Source organism: Suncus etruscus, chromosome 3 (assembly GCF_024139225.1).
Source record: "Suncus etruscus isolate mSunEtr1 chromosome 3, mSunEtr1.pri.cur, whole genome shotgun sequence".
In the NCBI taxonomy this organism is placed as follows: domain Eukaryota; kingdom Metazoa; phylum Chordata; class Mammalia; order Eulipotyphla; family Soricidae; genus Suncus; species Suncus etruscus.
This window is the reverse complement of record NC_064850.1, coordinates 141,571,314-141,592,996: the sequence shown is the minus strand read 5'-3', so window position 1 is coordinate 141,592,996 and position 21,683 is coordinate 141,571,314. Positions and strand designations below refer to the sequence as shown.

The 21,683-nt window shown below is 38.4% G+C and overlaps 1 protein-coding gene across 1 annotated transcript in view; it reads left to right on the top strand.

Moving 5' to 3' along the window:
* Positions 1-21,683, top strand: part of TTC39C (tetratricopeptide repeat domain 39C) — a 109,842-nt gene that overhangs the window by 36,258 nt on the left and 51,901 nt on the right. Inside the window, exons 2-4 of the mRNA XM_049770065.1 lie at positions 8,738-8,786; positions 11,133-11,261; positions 14,219-14,333. Coding sequence (XP_049626022.1) covers positions 8,738-8,786; positions 11,133-11,261; positions 14,219-14,333 — 293 coding nt within the window. The remainder of the gene's footprint in view (positions 1-8,737; positions 8,787-11,132; positions 11,262-14,218; positions 14,334-21,683) is intronic.

Below are 21,683 nucleotides of genomic sequence, written 5' to 3'. Positions count from 1 at the left end.
TTGAGTGCAGATCCAGGAGTTACCTTGATCATTGCCTGTTACTACCTAAAAATAAAAACAAAAAATATTCAAGAAGGGGGGAGGAAGATAGCTCAGAGGGCTAAAGCATAGGTCAAACATGTTCTAGGTTTTGTACTCTGCCTTGTCACTGTGTGTTTTCGCCAAGCCCCAATATGCCACTCTGCTCACTTCTGAGTACCTACCCACAAATAAAAAGTACTTGTGACTATTGTAAATAATGCTAAGAAAAAGTTATTCTAGTAACCGTTTACATATTATTTTTCATGACTACCCTCAGAGGGAATAGAGTACTTATCTTCCTAAATTTTCTGTGTAGTGTCTTCCTTTTCTCATTAGGGTATACTACTCTTCAACAGGGTATACTAGTGATGGATATGATAGTGTTGGAATTTTGTGCTTGAGAAACTATTATTAATAGTATTGTAAACTAGAGTCTCAATTTTAAAAGATTTTTTAGAAAATAAAGCCCATTTCTTTTCTCTGTTTCAGTGCTCTTTGTAAACAATTGTTGAATGTTGACACCTATCAGAACACAGTGCTGACAATGTTTCTGAGTTTTAATTTCAACTATGAAGAGAGATTATTTCATAGTAATAATTCTGTTTCTGTTGGTGATAAATTTTGGTGCTCATTGACACCAGATATTTCTTTTTTTTTTTATTATTTATGTAACATCTTCAAATTAAGTTTGAAACCTCTACATAGCATATCACAATAGTGGTCCATATCTGGCTGGTGTTCAGAAGGAAGGTCTATGTGTTTGGGAGACAGGCTATTGCAGAAGGATAGTCTGAACTTTGTTTATTGATAATTATGCATTAAAACTTTGAGAACTTGGAATAAAAAAAACAATAAAAATTAAGCTAATAGGGCCCGGAGAGATAGCACAGCGGTGTTTGCCTTGCAAGCAGCCGATCCAGGACCAAAGGTGGTTGGTTTGAATCCCGGTGTCCCATATGGTCCCCCGTGCCTGCCAGGAGCTATTTCTGAGCAGACGGCCAGGAGTCACCCCTGAGCACCACCAGGTGTGACCCAAAAAACAAAAAACAAAAAACAAACAAAAAAAATTAAGCTAACAGTCCAGGATCCCAGTAAGTTTATGTTCAGGTGGACAAATTTCTCCTGAAATTTGGAATTTGATGGGATTATTAAGTACTGGCATCACTTATTTTAGTTTTCAACTCCTTAATATACAGACTTTACTACTTTTTCTTCATAGGGTGGAGAAGTAGAGAAGATTTCACTATGTAAAAAGAAAATGGGGCTAGAGAGATATTATAGTGGGTAAGGCACTTGTCATGCATGTAGCCAACACAGGTTCAATCCCTGGCCCTCCATATCCCTCCAAGGATAAACTCCATCAGGAGTTGACTAGATCCAGATGTAAGCCTTAACTTTGTAGGGTGTGGCCCCACCAAAAACAAGAAAACAAATGTGGTTCAAAGAGCAAGAAAATACATGGTTCTATTTGCTGCCTTGTTCTTCTTTCTTATTTTGAAGGGGATACATTTAAAATTTTACTTAAACTAGAGAGATAATATCAAAGACAGAGAGCCCAGATTATTTGCATTTGGTTTGGGAACCAGTTGCTTGGGGAATAATTTTTTCATTTTTTTAATAATAAGTTTTTATTTTGACCAAAGTGGATTACACATCTTTCACAGTAATATTTTAGTTACATATTGACATTGAATCAGGGGAATTCCTGCCACCAAAGTTGTCCTCCCTCCACCCTCATTCCCATCATGCATCCCATATTCCCCTCCCTAACCCCTCAGGCTGCTAGTATAAGTGGTCCCCTCTGTGTCTAGCTTGTTGTAGATTGGGTATCGATTCTGTTGTCATTGGCTTAGGGTTTGGTGTTTAAGTTCGATCATTTTTATTACTATTTCGTGATCATACAACTGTTTGGTCTTGGTACCCTCCATTATTTCTCCCTCAGTTTGAGAGGTGTAACAAGATGGTTCAAGGTATGTGGTACTGTTTGAAGAAAAGAGAAAAGAGAAAAAAATAAAATGGGGTAAAAGTCAAACAGGCAAAAAATGGGTGGAGTCCTTCTAGAGGTTGTAAATATTAATTTGAAAAAAAAAAGGGAAAAAGGAAGAGAAACACAACAATAATACAAAAAGAAAAATCAAACAAAAAATCCAAAAAGCACCACAGCAATAAAGACAACCACCACGGGCCCGGAGAGATAGCACAGTGGTGTTTGCCTTGCAAGCAGCCAATCCAGGACCTAAGGTGGTTGGTTCGAATCCCGGTGTCCCATATGGTCCCCCGTGCCTGCCAGGAGCTATTTCTGAGCAGACAGCCAGGAATAATCCCTGAGCACCGCTGGGTGTGGCCCAAAAAACCAAAAAAAAAAAAAAAAAAAAAAAAAAAAAAAAAGACAACCACCACACAATAACCACTGTCTTGAAATAAAAAACAAAACAAAGCATACAAAATGAAAACAACAACAGCAATAATAAAAACAACCCCCCCCAAATTATTTTGTGCTGCTTCTTCTTTTTTCTTTTTTTTTCTGCATAGGCACAGTAAATATTTGGGAAATTAGATAGGGAATTCCCTTGGCCTAAGAGATACAGGGTTTCTCCGCCTTTGAGGTATACTGTCATGGGAATAACTACATGCTCATTTACTCTCCCCTAGGTCCTTTCATGATGTATGAAAAATTTCTGTTCCATCATGGTTGATAAAATCTGATCTCTGTATCTAGATATCTTGGTATCGCACAGGTCAGAGAATAGAGCCTATGATGAAGTCTTTCTTTACGGTTCTAGAAGTTTTGTTCCATCACTGTTGTTTTAATCAGTCTTTTGTAGTTGGTGGTCTTGGTTTTTGCACTGATCCTAGGATGAAGCCTAGAATAGAGTCTTACATTATGTTTCCAGAAGACCTGTTCAGTTGCAGTTGTCTCAGTCAGACCTCTGGTATTAGAGATCTTGGTTGTTGTGCAGGTCATAGGCCAAAACCTAGACTAGGACTTTTTATTGGTCCCAGGATAAATTCTGTCCAGTCATGGTTGTCACAGTCAGTCTTCTGTAGATAATGATCTTGGTTTTTGCACTGATCAAAGGATGACAAATCTTCTGATGGTGATGTAAGACAACCTGCTCTTAGATCAAGTTGTTGCCATTTCCTCATTGTCAGGATATCATGTCAAAACTGGTGCATGTTTGGTGTCAGAGCAGTATTAATTATGTCCCAGGAGTTTGGTTCCTGGAGCTGTTGCGGAGAACTGTGTCGGTTCTATGTCTGGGATCTAGGGTTCTGGGTTGGATGGTGGCTGTCTAATCACCTGGAGTTTAAGTGGGGTCCACATGACATATGTTCAAGGTGGGAGGTGCCCCTGTATTGTAAAAAAGTATGAGTTCTTATCCCTAGTAGATAAGAGCTTGTTTCTATACATAAAATTGCTTGGGGAATAATTTTCTATCTTCAAACCTGAATGAGAGAGTCTAGCTGGGTGAAGTATTCTTGGGGACACATTCATTTCGTTGAAGTTTTTTTTTTTTTTGGTTTTTCGGGCCACACCTGTTTGACGCTCAGGGGTTACTCCTGGCTAAGCGCTCAAAAATTGCCCCTGGCTTGGGGGGACCATATGGGATGCCGGGGGATCGAACCGCGGTCCTTCCTTGGCTAGCACTTGCAAGGCAGACACCTTACCTCTAGCGCCACCTCGCTGGCCCCCCACTTTTTTTTTTTTTACTATATCCCACCATTTGGATATATCCCACCACTGGCTTTAAGGATTGCTTATGATAAGTCTGCTGTAAATCTTAAGGCTGCTCTGTGTGTGTATTCTAATCCTGCTTCTTTCAGTAGTCTATATGGTTTTCATCATTGTTATTAGGTGTGCTTTCATTTGGGTCTCATTTAGCTGGTACTCTTCAGGTGTCCAGGATGTGGGTGCATGTACCCTTTACCTGGAAATTTCTCAGCAATGATGTCTTTGACTGTTACTTCTTCGTAGGGGTTTTCTTCCGGGCTCTCTGGGATCCCAGTGATTCTTATGTTGTTTTTGTTGAATTTATCCCAAAGTTCTGTTGCCGTCTGTTTGTTTATTTTGAGGATTTTTCTATCTTCTGTTTGTTTATTTAAAAATCTTTTCCATCATCTGCTATTGTCTGGAGGTGTTATACAGCTCATATTCAAGTTGACTGATTCAGGCCTTAGCAGCTGTTAGTTACTCTACTGGTGAAACTGTCCTGTGAGTTTTTTCATTTTACCTACCAAGTTTTCAATTCTGTCATTTCTGTTTCAATTTTTCACATTTCTCTTTTATCCTCTTAAGTCTTAGTGACTGCTCCTTTCATATTCTCTTTGAGTTCCTTGAACATCCTCATTTACTCTCTCAAATTCTTACCAGAGAGGCTGTACATGTGGCTGATACTACTTGGCTCTTCAGAACTACCATATTCATTCACTAAGTGTGATGGGGTTTTGTGTTGCATTCCCGTTGTAATCTTTGCAATGTGGTGTTTTTTATGTGTTGTGTGACTACAGAGCAAAGTGGGAAGGTCATGCTCTTTTGGAGGTGCACTGACCTGGGGTGCAAATGGTTTTTCATAGTCAAAGAAGTCTTTGATGCTTGTCTATCTGTCTGCCTCTATTTTTGGGGATTGTATTGGGAAATAATTTTCTAACATGTCTCTTTTTACTTTGGTAGTCAGTTCTCTTCCAACCTTATGCTGACGGTGCCCTTCACATAGCTGGGCACAACTTAGACTCAGTCTGTCACTGAGAGAATAATTCACTCCCACATAAACTGGCTTCACTGTTGCTATTGAATTGCCCCATTATTCTGTTTGGTTGGATAGATGATATATTCTGTTGAAAAATTGTATCAAAGCAACAACTGAATCACAGGGAGTATTTAGAAAAAGTAAATTGTCTTAAAGACAGCATTTTTCTTTAAAAGACATCTAAGTGTAGGGAGAATGTCTATGATACAATATTGAAACAAAGATGATGATTAGAGCAGTTTTAGTCATGATAGTTTAGCTTTCCTGTACTCATCATTGGAGAAAAATCCTCTTTTATCTGATTGTCCCTCAGAATAAATATTTCCCTGTTTTTGTTGTTCATATAAAGAAACATAGTGTACATAGAACGTTTATTTTTACATTAAAATTTAGTATTTAAAATGAGTTTTTCTAGATTATAATGTTCTGATTTTTATAAGGCATTTGTCCTTTGTAGATATTTTTTCTCAGTTTCACAAAGCTTTAATTCATGACATGAAGTTTGCCACCGAATCTACTTCTAAGTTTATTACTTATATTCTGGACATTTTGGATCACCTTTGAAACTTCTTTTCTTATAAAATCGCAACTCTACCCATTCAACAAGTTTCTTTTTGCAGCTGGCCTTCACACATATCTTTCCCTGTGCTTGGGCAATTGTTTCTTCATTCCTATATGAGTGTGTGGAATGATCGGTGTTTCTTCTTTCCTGCTCCAGCTTTGTTTTTAAAGTATCCTACTTATGTTCCTTAGGAATATTTCTAATCCCAAGAAGGCTTTCTGGAGAGACATATATGTAGGCTGGAACTTGATAAGAATAAATTGGTGGGCTGGAATGATAGCACAGCTATAGGGTATTTGCCTTGCTCTTGGCCAACCCAGGACTGACCCAGTTCTATTCTTGGCATTCCATATGGTCCTTGGAGCCTGCAAGGAACAATTTTTTTTTTTAGTTTTTGGATCACACATGGTGGTGCTTAAGGGTTACTCCTGGCTCTGGGGACCATATGGGATGCTGGGATTCGAACAGGGGTCTGTCCTGTGTTGGTCTAGTGCAAGGCAAAGGCCTTACTACTGTGCTATTGCTCTGACCCCCAAGGAGCAATTTCTGAGTGCAGAGCCAGGAGTAACCCCTGAGCACCGCTCTGTGTGACCCCCACCCCCTAAAAAATGTTGGTGCCAGATACAGAATACAGTGATTAAGGCCTTATCATGTATGTGATGGACCCCACTTAGATCTCAGCAACATGTGGTCCCTCAAGCATTACTGAGGGCAGCCATGGTGTGGTCTTGGTAGTCCACAGTATCATGGACCTAAACAGCATAGCAATGGTACGTTCTCTCATTAAACCATCTGGCCTGCTTGTCTGACAGTCACCTATAAGTGCCCTGTGAACTCATGAATGTTTCTTGAGAGCACCCATATTGCATGAAAAAATGATCAATTGAAGTACATTTGGTTGAAAAACCTGAGTAAAGTTAATAAATGCAACTCACTGGATACCAGGTTATGTACAGCAGGAGACCTGCTTACTGCTTCAGGATCCCTGAGTAATGGGGTATACAGACAGGTGCTACAATGAGGGAATAGTGTTTCCATTAGGCTAGTTTTTCACTTCAATTACAAGATGGTATGTGAAGTACTAAGGACTAGGCTTGGGCACCATGAATAATTGATAGCGATGACTGTCAGAAACCTAATTTTAGTCAAGTCCAGTAAGCAGATTTAGCAACATGGGTTCCTACTTACAGCATCTTCCATTTTTCATGTGGTAAAGTGATTAATATGTAAGCAAAGAAAGAGAGTGGAGGGAAACGGAAAAGTCTCAATGATCAATGCTTGATTGAACCATCAGTTTCTGAAAAGCAGAATTTTGTCACTCCTTCACATTCCTTAGAACCTGCTGTATATGAGGAGTGAAGAGGGATTGGGGAGAAAATTACTCAGTTGACACTGCAGGTAAAAAACACTGGGCTTAGCACCATGGTATGGGGCCTACAACATATCTCCAAGGAGTAGAAAGCCTCATGTGTGCCACCAGGGGAGGAATGGCAGTGATGTACTAAGGTGCCACTGGTGAGGTTCTGGAACCCTTATCACAGGGGTAAATGTGAGATGACCTTTTTTTCTGGTAGGTCTGAATATCTTAAGCATTGTAGAATTGGGGAATATACCAAGCAGATAGGGGAAAAGGTAAGAGGTTTACATTTCAAATAAACTGAATTCCTGTTTTATCCACTCTCAGAGGAAAATAGACATGTCATTTGATTAAACAACACTACTTTAACCAATTTATCCCAGAATAAATTTGGCCTTTCCTGCCAAACAGTATATATCCAGATATTGGGTCTATATGTATATGAACATAACAAATCATACCCAGGTTTGAACCCCAGCATCCCAAGCCCTGCCAGAGTGATACCTGAAATGCAAAGGCAGGAAGATGTTCTGAGCATAAATAAGTATGTCACCTCCATGCTAAAAGTACATTTACAGTCACCCTTGTATATTCTCCCTCACATATCCTTTACCTCCATCTCTTTTTTTTTCTTTTTGGTTTTTGGGCCACACCCATTTGACACTCAGGGTTTACTCCTGGCTATGTGCTCAGAAATCATCCCTGGCTTGGGGGGACCATATGGGACGCCGGGTGATCGAACCGCGGTCACGATCATTTCTTGGCTGGTGCTTATAAGGCAGACACCTTACCTCTAACGCCACCTTCCCGGCCCCTACCTCCATTTCTTATCCCCACACAGACATAGTCACCTTGTTTGGGGCACATCCTAAATTTCCAACAAGAGATTAATGACATACTTTGTATTCACATTTTAACAATAATGGCCATGAATTATTTTAAATAATAAAAATATTAGAAATGTGCAATGTATCTTCGCTGTTAACTTTGCTGGGTATTTGTGAATCCAAGAACAGTCCCCAGAATGAGAAATTACTTCCCATCCCCTTGTCCCCTTTCGGGGGAAGACCTTGGTAATATTTATCCGCAGCAAATAATAATCCACACAGACAAGAAGGATAGGGTTTAAAAGATCGGGCAAGGAGAGCCAGAGAATCCTCCTGCAGCCAGCAGCTTTCACAGAAGGACCCCTCTCCCCTGTCCCTCAAGCTATTTATTCCCAACTCCACAGCGCCCCACCTGGAAGGGCTAGGTGGGGCAATAGTCACAGAACAATCCTAAGGAAACACTTTTATATACAATTCCAAGAATCATCTTTTGGAAACTTTTTCATATGCTACAGAAATGTTTTAGGGAGTGGGAGTCCAGGAAGTAAAAAAAACATATATATATATGAAATATACACTTTATCCCTGAACCTCAGAGTCTAAATCAGTAAAAACAAAACAAAATAAATATCCTAAACAAAATAAACTATTTTCAGAAGGTGGTGTTATAACTTGCTTTGCCTTTAGTACAAGTTAGAGGTTTGGATTTCTACCAGTGTGAATCTCAGATATCCTCATTATATAAGTTAAATTGGTATGATTGACTTAAAGATAAGTTGAATAATTGTAGTACTATGTGAGAATGATTCAGGAGGTATTCTTAAGGGTCTTTGAATGAGATAAGTGGATTTTTAAAATCAGTGATAAAATTCTTTGACTACTTCTACAAATGTTTTGTATAAATTTTGAACATGTTCTGCATTTTATGAGTGAATATTAATCTACCTTGGACCATATGTTTGCAGATGTCAGATTGGTTTACTAAGTCTGTCTCAGTTATAATTTGACTATACTACTTGCCCTGCTTTGAAGAATCAGGCAAATTCTCTCTGCTTACAGACCTATGAATTGTCTTACCTCTGCAACTTTTTTCTTTAGATAATTTAACTTACTTAAAGACATTAACTTCATTTAATTATTAGGAAAATAGAATAACCCTGATTTGTGAAGAAATTTAAACATAAGGCTGCAATAAAAATAACTTAATTTTGTTCTTTAACAGAAATCAGAGTCCACTAATGAGTTTTGGAGCCAGCTTCGTAAGTTTTTTGGTAAGTTGATATGGGGAGTGACATTGGCGTGAAGGATAAAATGATAAAAAATGTCTTTTAGTAGCTACTGGCTGTATAAATTATCTTCTGTAAAAACTCTTTAGAGTTCAGAACTAGAATTAAGGTTTCTCCTGCTTAACAAATACCATATTTTTTAAAAAGCTTATGTCTCCTAGAACATTATATTTTACTCATCCAAAATCCTTTTAAAAACAGAATTATAATTGAAAGACCTTTCCCAAAGAAAGCTGTGTTGAAGGGAAAAAAGTCAATGGGTCAAACTTTGAATAATATAGATTTGATTAAAGTTTTTGAGTAAATATGGGCTAAAAGACAAATTAGCAGAATTAAAACTTGTTAGCATTACATTTTCAAATATTGGTATGTAAAGTTTGAGGGAAAACATTCTAGTTAGATTTTAAGGTAAATGAGGCCCTGTAGAAAATTGAATACTTTTGTTTTTCAGAAACATATTTCATAAACTACTTTTAAGATACGAAATTTAAAAAGCCCCAAACTAACATAAGAAAAAAGTTTGTGGTGCTGGGGCCTTAACCCTATGGATTATTATACTTAAGATTGACTCTCTACCATAAAGCCATAATCATGACCATATCAGAGAAATGTCAGCAACAACAGAGAGTCCTGTATAGAATTTGAAGAGAAACACAATAATGGAAGTGTTTTGATTCTAGATTTATGGGGATGATAGCAAATAGCTGTAGTGTGATGAGTGCAGCTTAGCCGAGCCCAATGCTGGGCTTCAGCTTCTGGGATAGCTTCTGTGACTTATTTTCATTTGAGTTAGTTATTTCCTCTTATTGCCAGGTAATGTAACAATAGTTGTATATTCATATAGGAAAACATAGTTCACAGCCTTGAGAAATGTGGTTTTATGTGGGATTTTCACCAAGTGCCCATGTTACTACTAGGGCTTAGCTGGTTTGGTGTTTAGTGGATAGAAGACTAGCAGGCTTGAGTTTTGGGTGAAAGACTTAGACAAAGGTTATTGGGAACCGGCTTGGCTAGAATGGGAAAGTAGATTAGTTCCAAGCTGAAGCTGTCTAAATGCCAACAAGGGACTGGTGAAATTGTAGAGGATAGAGGGTTAGTTACGTGAGCTCTTTGGCCCTTCCCAGAGCTTGGAGTTCTATCTATGCCCCTGGAGTCCTTTTAGCTTTTACTTGAGTAGTAAAAGTATATTTTTAGAAGGGTTGACAGGAATGGTCTCTATTGAGACATATGCAGTTTCCCCAAATCTACCAGGTTCAGATACCTGAAAATAGGTTGTTCTTGGATTTTTTTTCACATTTTCCCCCAAATATAAAATGAATTTTCTGTAAGTGAACTTGAAAAGATCAATGCCTTTTTTTGGGGGGGAAGGGTAATTGCTAGGGCACACCTAATAGTGCCTGGGCTTACTCCTGCCTCTGGGATCACTGGTGGGACTCTGGGCCCATATGCAGTGCATGGGATCAAACCAGGACCATCTAAGCATAAAACTAGAACCTTTTCTATTGTACTGTCTCTCTCCCCCTACGACGATTTTTTTGTTTCAAATAGAGACACTAGGAACTATGGTTTCATTAGTGCCTTTGTGTAGTGCTTGATGGAGCCAGACATCCACTATAGATAAATTCCTTATTTAAAAACAAACAAACAAACAAAACTCACCCAGCAATACTCTCTGTTTACTCCTCCTGGCTCTGTGTTCAGGGAACACGCCTAGCAGTGCTGAGGGGCAAGTGCCCTAACTTCTGCATTACCTCTCCAGCACCAACAATTAATATACTTTCAATTTACACTCTCTCTTTTTTAAAAAAAAATTACTTTATTTAAACACTGTGGTTACAACTGGGGTTTACATTATACAGTTGGTTGTTTTTTTCCTTTTACAGTGACAAAGTTGTTCATGATTAAGTTTCAGACATCGTGTAAAACACCTTTCCCCAGTGCATATTTCCTGACATAAATATCCCTGTTTACCCTCCCATCCCTCACTTTCTTTCTTTTATTTCCTTTTAGATTCTTATACAAACTAAATGAAGGGGACCAATAAAATTATGTAGGGTTTTTGTTATCATGTGAAAAAAACCCAAAAAGTCACAAAACAGCAATCATAGGGACATTTATTAACCATGTGTTTTTCTCATGCTGGTATATTAAGATACATTCTTATATTGAAATTGTTGGGCTTTTAAAAAATGAAAAGGGTATGATATAACATTCTGAAACTTACTTGCTAAAACAATTATAAACTTTGGAGTCTTATGATAATAAATTAGCCTAAAACTTTAAGCTCTGGAGGAGTCATTCATTCTTTTCTTCTTTTTTTTTTGTTGGAAGAATGCCATGATGACATTTGAAGAAGAAAAAATGCAGTTGGCATGTGATGACTTAAAAATGACAGAAAAGCTTTGTGAAAGTGAAGAGGCAGGGGTAATTGAAACAATCAAAAATAAAATTAAGAAGAATGTAAGTATTGAGCCTTTAGGTTTTTAATTGTATGCCACTTAGCATCATTAAAACTGTGCATGTCCTTGGTTTTTCCATATTTTTGTTTGTTTGGCTGTGCTCAGGGCTTACTCTGGCTTAGTTCTCAGGGATCACTCTTGGCACGCTTGGGAGACCATCTGGGGTGCTGGGAATGGAATCTGGGTCTGCCACCTGCAAGGCAAGCCCTCTATAACACTGCTTTGGCTCCAATATTTCATAGTTAAAATATGACTGAAAGCACTAAATGTTTCCAAAAAAAATCTTTTTTAAGCCTACACCTGGCTTTTCTCAGAGGTTACTCCTTGTTCCAAACTCAGAAATCACTCCTGGCAGGTTTGGGGGATGAACCTGAGTTGGTAGTTTGCAAGGCAAATACCCTACTTGCTGTGTTATCGCTCCTGCTCCTAGGGCTTATTTGAGCACTTAAAATGTATTTCTTAAAGCAGTGAGCTATATCCCAACTTCTACTATACTCTACTTCCCTTTTGTCTTTAGAATAAGTTAGTACATATTCTTGGTATCTGAACATTATCTTCAGGATGACAAGGAACTTTTTCATGACACTTTTTTGTTTGATTTTTTTGGGCCACACCCTTTGGTGCTCAGAGGCCACTCCTGGCTCTGCGCTAAGAAAACACTTCTGGCTCAGGGAACCATATGGGTTGCCGGGATTCAAACCACCGTCCATCCCAGGGCTGGCTGCATGCAAGGCAAATGCTCTACTGCTGTGCTGTCTCTTGGCCCCAGACACTTTTTTTCTATTAAACTCAGTTTATTGTTTTCTAGTAATAACATAGGAATTCATCTGATAATTTTCTCCAGGTCTTGCCAGCCTTTGGGTTACAAATTAAGTCACAAATATAATTTGGTTTTCCTGATTTTTTTTTCACTTCAAAAGTTCTAGGAGGATTTAGAGAAACATCTCTCCTAATTTTTCTGATGTCAGAAATTTGTCATTAGAACTGGGCCATCTTCTCACAGGCTTTCTCATGTCTGCTCAGATTTCTTGGTGTCACCAGGTGGAAGCCAGTGATGGGCCAATAGTACTGTTTTCTGATGCTCCAGAAGTACCAGAGCTTTCTCTAATGCTCTCTCTCTCCAAAATCAAGTGATAATCAGCACTGCTGCTTCTTGAATGTCTCTCAAGTCTGGTGACTTCTCTTCATCCTCATTGCCATTCCTGTGATCAGCCACCATCTTTACTTCCTGAGGACAAATTTACCACATTTCTGTCTCTGGTGTTACTAGTGTCCTAATTCTTTTCAGTAATGGAGGAAACAAAATAAAATAGTTGCTTCCTTTATTTTCAATCGTCTCCACCCCATCTTTACCATCAAATCTAATTTTTTTTTAATGAGGCTGAAATGGCAATGCTGTTTTGGTTTTGGGGCCACACCCAGTGAAGCTCAGTATTTGTTCCTCACTCTGCCATCAGGAATTACTCCTGTGCTTGGGAGACCATATTGAATGCTGGCAATTGAACCTGGGTTGGCTGTGTACAAGGCAAGTGCCCTACCCACTGTTAGTCCTGTGGCAACTGCTTTTTCTTTACTTAAATATTTTTCTTCCTCCTGATCTGATTCCAACTCATTATGGAGTTCTTTCTTGATGTGGTTTCTTCTGAAGATTCTTGCATGAACCCCTAATTCCTGTGTTAAGTATGTCTCTGATATGTTCTTGGAACTTTATCCTTCAGAACATTTAATAATCACATGGTGGTGATTTCAGCATTCTGTCTTTAGATTGTAAGTTTGTTTACATATTTAGTACTATATCTAGCACAGATGTTAATAATTAACATTTGAAATGGTTTCTTGCTATTTAAAAAGCATTTTCATGTACAGTATCTCATTAGCCCTTCCAACAACCTGAGCCAGGTGTTATCACAATCAAAGAAGTGCAAGCATCATTAGATTGACATTTACCTAAGCCAGCAGAGTAATGTGTGCTGGAGATTAACTCAGGAACAACAGTGACTATTGATTTATGCAAATCTAGAAAGATGGAACTAGTCTTTCTGTCCTCTATGCTTTTGTCATGTTTGAAGAAATCCTGCTATTATGTTGTAGGGAGAGCATAAGGGAAGCTGTTGAGCCTGTTTTGTAAAAATTGATTGTGTGTTAAGAATTTATAGTGATTTTTATTCATTTAGAAATATTTTTTTTACAATAAAATCCAACATTTCCTAAAAAGTGGTTTGTGTTTGTTTGCATGTCACATCTGGCAGTGCTCAGGGCTTTCTCCTTGCTTTGTGCTCAGGGATCTCTCTTGGCAGACATCAGAAGTCCATATGAGATTATTAGAATTGAAACCATTTTAGGCTTGTGCAGGACAAAAATCTACCCACTATCTCTCCAGCCTGTTTTTGTTCTCATTGATTTATATTATAGAGACAATTACTACAGAAGTTGTATCTTAAATTTCAGATTTAAATTGTGATTCATTCAAACCATACTTTTAATCCCAGGGTGTTTTCTCCTTCATTAAACTGCAATTGGTTTCCAACCTTCATATATCAGTGTGTACCAAAATATTAGACCTACCAGAAGTAGATGACTAACTACAAAATGACTTTTGAAGTTTTCTACTTGGCCGGGTGGTGGTGGTGGTGGTATTACTTTTAGCAATTATTATTTTGGGTAAGCAAAAAAATAATAAGGCAGCAAAACTGAAGTTTCATGTTGGCTTTAATGATTCCGCATAAATATGGCTTATGTAATTTAAAGTATTTGTCTTCTTCAATATTGTATTATTAACAGCAAAGCTTGGTTAAGGAAATATGGAGCTATCTGAATCAGAGTATGTATTTGATCTTAGCTTTCCGTAGTTGCCATACTTAATAATTTCTCTATTGTTCTACATACTAAAGTAGCAGTGTGGGCAGAGTATTGTTTTGTGTATGATTTATTAGTATGTACCTTCTTCTCCCCACACAGGCTGATGCCCGGAAGTCTACCCCTTCCACAATTGACCGGCTTCAGAGGCAGATAATCATAGCTGACTGTCAAGTTTACTTGGCTGTGCTCTCATTTGTGAAACAAGAATTGTCAGGTATGCTGACAATTTAATGACTTTTAATGACTTACCCTGTGCTATGAGGACAGCTGGTAAACCCCTACAAGAATGTCTTTTTATTTCAGACTTTAGAAACATGGTGCCTTTTGGGCACACGATTGGACTTATTATTTGAGATATTGTAATTACGAATGCTTTTAGTGTGTTTAGTGGAGTAGCTTTCATCCAAAAGTCTGTGTTTTAGTCTCTTGTCTCAAAATCATTGAACTAATAATGCCTTAATTAGTGAAATGATCAATTTCTTAGAGAGCTATATCTATAGCTAGATTTAATACATTTTTCCTTCTGGGTTTCAAGTTGTGTTAATAACATTAAGGTTAGGGGCCAGAGTGGTGGCACAGCGGTAGGGCATTTGCCTTGTACACTCTAACCTAGGACGAACTGCAGTTTGATTCCCCGGTGTCCTATATGGTCCCCCACACCAGGAGCTATTTCTGATTGCATGGCCAGGAGTAACCCCTGAGTATCACTGGGTGTGCCCCCAAACCCAAACAACAACAACAACAACAACAACAAACAATAAAACATTAAGGTAAAATATAACTGGTTTAGGGGCCGGGAAGGTGGCGCTACAGGTAAGGTGTCTGCCTTGCAAGCGCTAGCGTAGGACAGACCGCAGTTCTATCCCCCAGCATCCCATATGGTCCCCCCAAGCCAGGGGAGATTTCTGAGTGCATAGCCAGGAGTAACCCCTTAGCGTCAAATGGGTGTGGCCCCCCAAAAAATAATAATAACTGGTTTAAATTTGTTTTGCAGGAAATATCATTGAGGGAGTACATATTAAATATTCTTGTATTTTTTAACAAACTGCATTTAAACAAATTTTTGTGAGGGGTTTGCATTAATTTTTTAGTTTTCTGAAAATAGATGCTTCCATCTATTTTGTAACTTTACTATCTTGAATGACAATGATTCACCGAGTCTCTAGTAGCTGACTATTATGACTTCTAAGATAACACTAATTCTCTTACTTTTATGGTCATTCGCTACTATGATGCTGAGAACAGAAATTTAACTCTCGGGGCCGGAGAGATAGCATGGAGGTAAGGTGTTTGCCTTTCATGCAGAAGGTCATCGGTTCGAATCCCGGCGTCCCATATGGTCCCCTGTGCCTGCCAGGAGCAATTTCTGAGCATGGAGCCAGGAGTAACCCCTGAGCACTGCCGGGTGTGACCCAAAAACCACAAAAAAAAAAAAAAAAAAAAAAAAAGAAATTTAACTCTTTAAAAAAAGAAAATTCCAAAAGGAAATCTACTGAAATTTGGAGTCAAAAAAGCATTTTTTTTCTAAATTGTAATTGAAGTGTATGTTGTTATCAGTCCTAACAGATTTTCTTTCTAGACTTTCAGAGATGTTTTTCTTTTCTTTTTTTTTTTTTAATAATATCTTTATTTAAGCACCATGATTACAGACATGTTTGTAGTTGGGTTTCGATCATAAGAACACCTGCCCATTCACCAGTGCAACCTTCCCACCACCAAAGCCTCCCATTTCCCTGCACCCCTACCCCATGCCTATATTTGAGACAAGCATTCTGTTTCTCTCACTCACTACAATTGTCATGATAGTTGGTAGTGTAGTTATTTCGCTAACTGCACTCACCACTCTTTGTGGTAAGCTTCATATTGTGGGCCAGTTCTTCCAGCCCTCATTTCTATTGTCTCTGATATTATTACCATACTGTCTTTTATTACAATAATGTCTTTTATTTTTCTTAAATCCCACAGATGAGTGCAACTATTCTGTGTGTGTTTCTCTCTCCAACTTTTTTCGCTCCCTTCTCGTTTTATACTTGAGAATGCATTTCTCTACATGACTGACACAAGTCAACAATGTAGTTGAATTTTACTTTGATCTCCAATTTGGAGCTTCCTAGAACCACTATTTTCAGCTTTAAACTTGGATATTTACCTCTTGAAAAGTGAATATAACTTATCTTTATAATCTTTACTCATTTTCCTGATTTATTTATATTATTAATAATTTTATAATTGTATATAATAATGAATTACTTAATGATGTTTATTAGGTTATTAACACAATTTATTGACTATAAAACTAATATTGAAATGAAATAATGATGAATATGAAAGCTGCAGGTTCTAAGCGATATAGTTAGTATTCATTTGCTTTATGAATATTTTATCCTTCCTCACTTCCTCCCTCCCTTCCTTCCTTCCACACTGTTATTGCAAACAATTGTAACCCAATATGTTCTTCATTTGCTTTTTAGTGTCTATTGGGTTATTTTGTCTTGTTTTGTATTGTGTTTTAAGGTCTTATGTGGTGGTACTCAGGGTTTACTTCTGACTCTGTATTAGGGATCACTCCTAGTTGGCTCAGGGGATCATATGGGGTATCAGGGGTCAAATCCAAGTTGGCTATGTGCTAGACAAGTACTCTACCTGCTGTACTATTGCTCTTCCCATATGCACTAGGTAATTAAACTATAGGAATAATTTATGTCTTTGGTGGTTTTAGAAGAACATATTAAAAATATTTTTGCTAGATCCTACACGTTTGAATACTTTAATAATTAAACTTAACAATTAAGTTTATTTAATAATTTGAATGTGTTTGAATGCTTTGATAATTAAACTTAGAAATATGGCAAGGAATTAAGAAGGAACCTGGTAATTAGTACAGGGGTTGGGTGGTGGGATTGGAAGTGGGAAAACTGAGTATTTAAAAAGTTATTGTAAATACTTTGTAAGAATGATGTCTAATAATATAAAATAAAAGCTTTGAAAAACAGAAAACAAAAAGGAAAAATCTAATCCCCGCAAGATTTTTGGTTCCCCCACATAAAGGAAAATAATTATGGTAGGTCTTGGGTTATCATTTATAATTGTGTCCCTTTTGTGGGGCTGGCATAGGAAGAGAAAATGCATTTCTATTCCCAGGACTGTGGGGGTGCCAACATGAAACATTTTAAATTCTTCACATTTTTGTACTTCTTTTAACTTTGTCTTTTAACTAACAAACTGTCCTATAATTTGCCATTTTGCTTTTAAGAGTGCCTTTTGGATTTATTAGCTTGGGACTTTATTTCTTTAATAGCACATATATTTTACAGTCCTAAAGAAAGGTTGTTTTACTAAGCCCATTTAATCACATTGCCATTTTGTTTTATTATGTTTTTCTTTTTTGGATTTGATGATAAAAAGTCCTAGCCTTACTATTGTTGGCAGATTATTTGCTCAGTAAATTTTCCCCAAAGGAGATTGCTTTCTTTGATTTACATATAAGGCCATTGAAACCTAAAAATAGGCTTAAACAAAGGCTATTGAAGAGTTGATTGAGGTTCAACAATTTACAGAGCTTGTTAGTTATTTTGGAATCTGGAACTGGACCTTGAATTCTTATTTTATACCTGACTTTTAAGTATTCTCATCATTTTCCCATAATTAGATTGTCTCATTGGGTTGCTTGAATCACATCTTTTGGCCTAGAAATTCGGATTTCTCACCACATGAGACAGTGCCTCTTTTTTACCACATGCCCCCTATCCTCTGTCTATAGTGTAGAACTAACCCCAGTAAGAACCTAGCGATCTGCTCTCCATTCACATCTCCAGGCTACAGCCTTTTTTATATTGCCATTCGGGCCATTTTTCTAAAATTGGTACCTTTGTTTCAAATACTTACCTGTTCTTTGTCCACCTACATAAGGAAATCCAGATATCTTCCTTGAGTTGCATGCTAGAATCCTATTCTTTCAAGTCTCCATATTCCCCCACTTTCTGCAGCAAGCTAAGCAGTTAGTTAATTGCAGCTCCCTGAATGTCCTTCGCTGCCTCCTGCTTGCTGTTTGTCTACCCCTGTCTGCTGTACATGAAATGTCCCCCCCCTATTTTTTGTGAGTTGCCAGATGTAGTGCAGTCTGCTTTCTTTTTTTTTTTTTTTTTTTTTTTTTTTGTGGTTTTTTTGGGTCACACCTGGCAGTGCTCAGGGGTTATTCCTGGCTCCAGGCTCAGAAATTGCTCCTGGCAGGCACGGGGGACCATATGGGACACCGGGATTTGAACTGATGACCTTCTGCATGAAAGGCAAACGCCTTACCTCCATGCTATCTCTCGGGCCCGCAGTCTGCTTTCTTCTATATTCTTTTTGTTTGATTTTTGGGGGCCACCTAGCAATGCTCAAGGATTATTTCTGGCTCTACGTTGGAGGCCCTATGGAATGCTGGGACTTGAATCCTAGTTAACCATTTCCAAGTTAAGTGTCCTACCCACTCTGCTATGTCTCTGGCCCCTTTCTTCTGTTTTTTTGTTTGTTTATTTGTTTTTGCCTCATTTCCCTCATTATTTGGTTGCTGTTATTGTTGTTGTTGTGTGTGTGTTTTGGCTTTAGGTATACCATATATTTGGCTTGAGGATCTAGTGAGATAGTACTTAGTTTAAAACAGATACCTTGCATGTGACTGACCCCAGTTCTTTTATTTTTTTTATGTATGTATACATGTATGTATGTATGAATGTATGTATTTTTGGTGGCCACACCTGGTGGCAGTCAGGGGTTACTCTTGGCTCTGTATTCAGAAATAGCTCCTGGTAGGCTTGGAGGGCCATGTGGGATGCTGGGAATCAAACTAGGGTCTGTTCTCAGTTGACCATGTACAAGACAAATGCCCTACCACTGTGATCCAGCCCCCCACCCAGTTCTATTCTTATCACCACATATCATCTGCTGAGCACTTCCAGGACTGATTATGAGGAAACTCTGAGCACCATTGGGTGAATGTCCTTTGCTGCCTCCTGCCTGCTGTTTGTCTACATCCTACCCAACCCCAAACAAACAGAAAAAACATGGCTGGCTTGACCATTCATCACACAGCACACATTTTTATTCATATGTGTGCTGGAGTAGTAGACTATAAACTCCTGAAGAGTAGAAGCTCTGTCTACTGTCTTTCCCTGCATCTGTTATGTATGTGCTCTATGCCAGACACCATGAGAGGACAGACATGAATGGTCTGGTGAGAAAAGGGATGGAACTCTTGCCTGGAGGAGGCTCATAGTTGAGTCAGTAGGGGGAGGAATAAATCTGATCAGGTGGCACTTGTCTTAGTAATCATCTATTAGTACAGAGACTGTGTGGAGATGGAGGGATCCCCAAAGTTGCCCTAGGTTGGGGCTCTCATTCTGTGCCTGAGCAGGTTATTCAAGCACTGAAGTCTGTTTTCTTCTCCATTCCCCTGCACTTGATCAGCTGCATTTGCCTGGCATAAATGGTGACTGGTGACTGTGAGATGTGGGAATCAGAGGGGAGGGATGGAAGAAAGGAGAAGACATTCAGGAAGGAAATTCAAGGTCACCAAAGATGCCCCAAGAATCATTGGGTTAAGGTAATATGAGAAGTCTATGGATAAAGGAGAATAGTAATCAAGAAAAGTAGTGAAAATAGTCATCTGTTTTCCCTTCTGATATGTGGGTCACAGGAAACTTACCATCCCTTTTAGGCTTAATCTGCCTTGTCTAGAGCAAGTGGACAGATAGAATGCTGTGGTTGAAACCTGCCTGAGAACCTGTAAAAATGATCCCAAGGTTAGTTTAACAAGAGATTTGATAGCTCCATTTTGCAGACAAGGAAGGGCTCCTACTCTCACGGTAAGCAGATGTCGGTTGCTCCAAGAGGAAGGCCTAAAGCACTTTGCTTCTCTGCTCTCTGTGCCCTTCTCCACAGGAAAGACAGGGCCTGAATGATTTATAACTGACCTTTTAGAGGAGCTGGGTGGAAGACCAGGCAGGATCTGTGGGTGAATCCTGTTTTTTGTTTGTTTTTTTTTTTTCTGTGTATTGGAAGCTCTGCATCATGTTTCCCTGTGCAGGACACAGGGACCCTCACCAACCACACTTGCTTGGTCTTTGCCCATCCAGCTGGAGACAGTGTGTGCTCAGACATTTTGTCCCTGGTGTTTGGGAAAGAGGGAGGAGGGTGAATCCAGGAGAATCTATTTCAGTGCCAAGCTGAACTTAGTACAATTTTAAAAGGAGACAGTGTCTCTTTTTTCCACTTGTATTAACTGCCTTGCATAAAGTTCACTTATCATCTTAAATCTTATCATTACCTGGTTGTATCAGGGTATGAAAGCTAATAATGATGTATGTTAGTCAGCCTTTGCTTTCTAAGATTGGCACCTAAGGTCGTCCCTAAGTAAGACATGGAACATATATGAACAAATTCCATATTTATTCTATGAAAGGACATTGTAACATGTAACTTTCGTTTTATTTGCTAATTTTTGTGTATTGGTATTGACAGATTTTTGTTTGTTTGAATCTTTTCTATTTTTTTACTTTTTTTCTGTTTCTAAGCAGTGCTCAAGGGGTCCTAGGAGCACTTCTGGTGACACTTGGACAGGATGGTTTAATGTTTGAACTCAGTGATATGCTTGGCACTACACTGTCTCAGCAGTTTTAGGGGCCACCTGGCCACCAATTGTGCTCAGGGGCCTGTAGGGCTATATAGGACAGTGCTTAGGATTCAGGAGATACTGGAGATCAAGCTTGAGTCCTTGTGTATGTGAGAGGCATGTACCTAAGATTCCTAAGCACTTCCTCTGACCCCATCACTGACAGTGATTTCTGTCTTCTCATTGCTCCTTTCCTGGTTACAACTCTTCTGAGTCTAACCTGCTGTAGTTTGTATTCCCTAATTCTAGTACTTTCAGCCTTGCCTTAGACATTTTCCTCTTCTCTTACTGCAGGGTCTATTTCTTATTCGATCGCATGTAGCATCTGTAATTTCAGTGTCCCATCTGACCCTTTTGCCCCCAACATGTGCCTCTGAGATGCTTGTTCATCTATCCTTATATGTTTGCAGCCCTATTATCTTGCCTGAATTGCTGCCTTTTTAAAAATGGAAGCTCTATTTTTTTCATAAGCTATCTATAGTAGCTAAAAGCTTTCCCTCCAAATTTCTAGTTAGGCATGAGGCTGGGAAGAAGTAGTTATCTACAAACACTCTGCAAAACTTGTACTTTCTAATTTATATAATCTACAAAATAGGTAATTTAATGAGAGAGTACATTTTTTAATTTTATTTATTTTTGGTTTTAGGGCCACACTTGGTGGGGCTTAGGGGATTTTATGAATATTGAAGATCAAACACAGGTCAGCTACATGTAAGGCAGTGTCTTATTTACTGTATTATACCTCTGGCCCAAGAAAGGAAACTTTAAAAGAACAGTTCTTACAGTATCAATATTATTTTCCTATATATGATCCAATGGACCATATAAAAATAAATATACTGTCAATGGTTTCACTTTTCACTTTCTGATTCTAGTGGGCACAGGGAGGTTTGATATTTTGTACTACAGTTC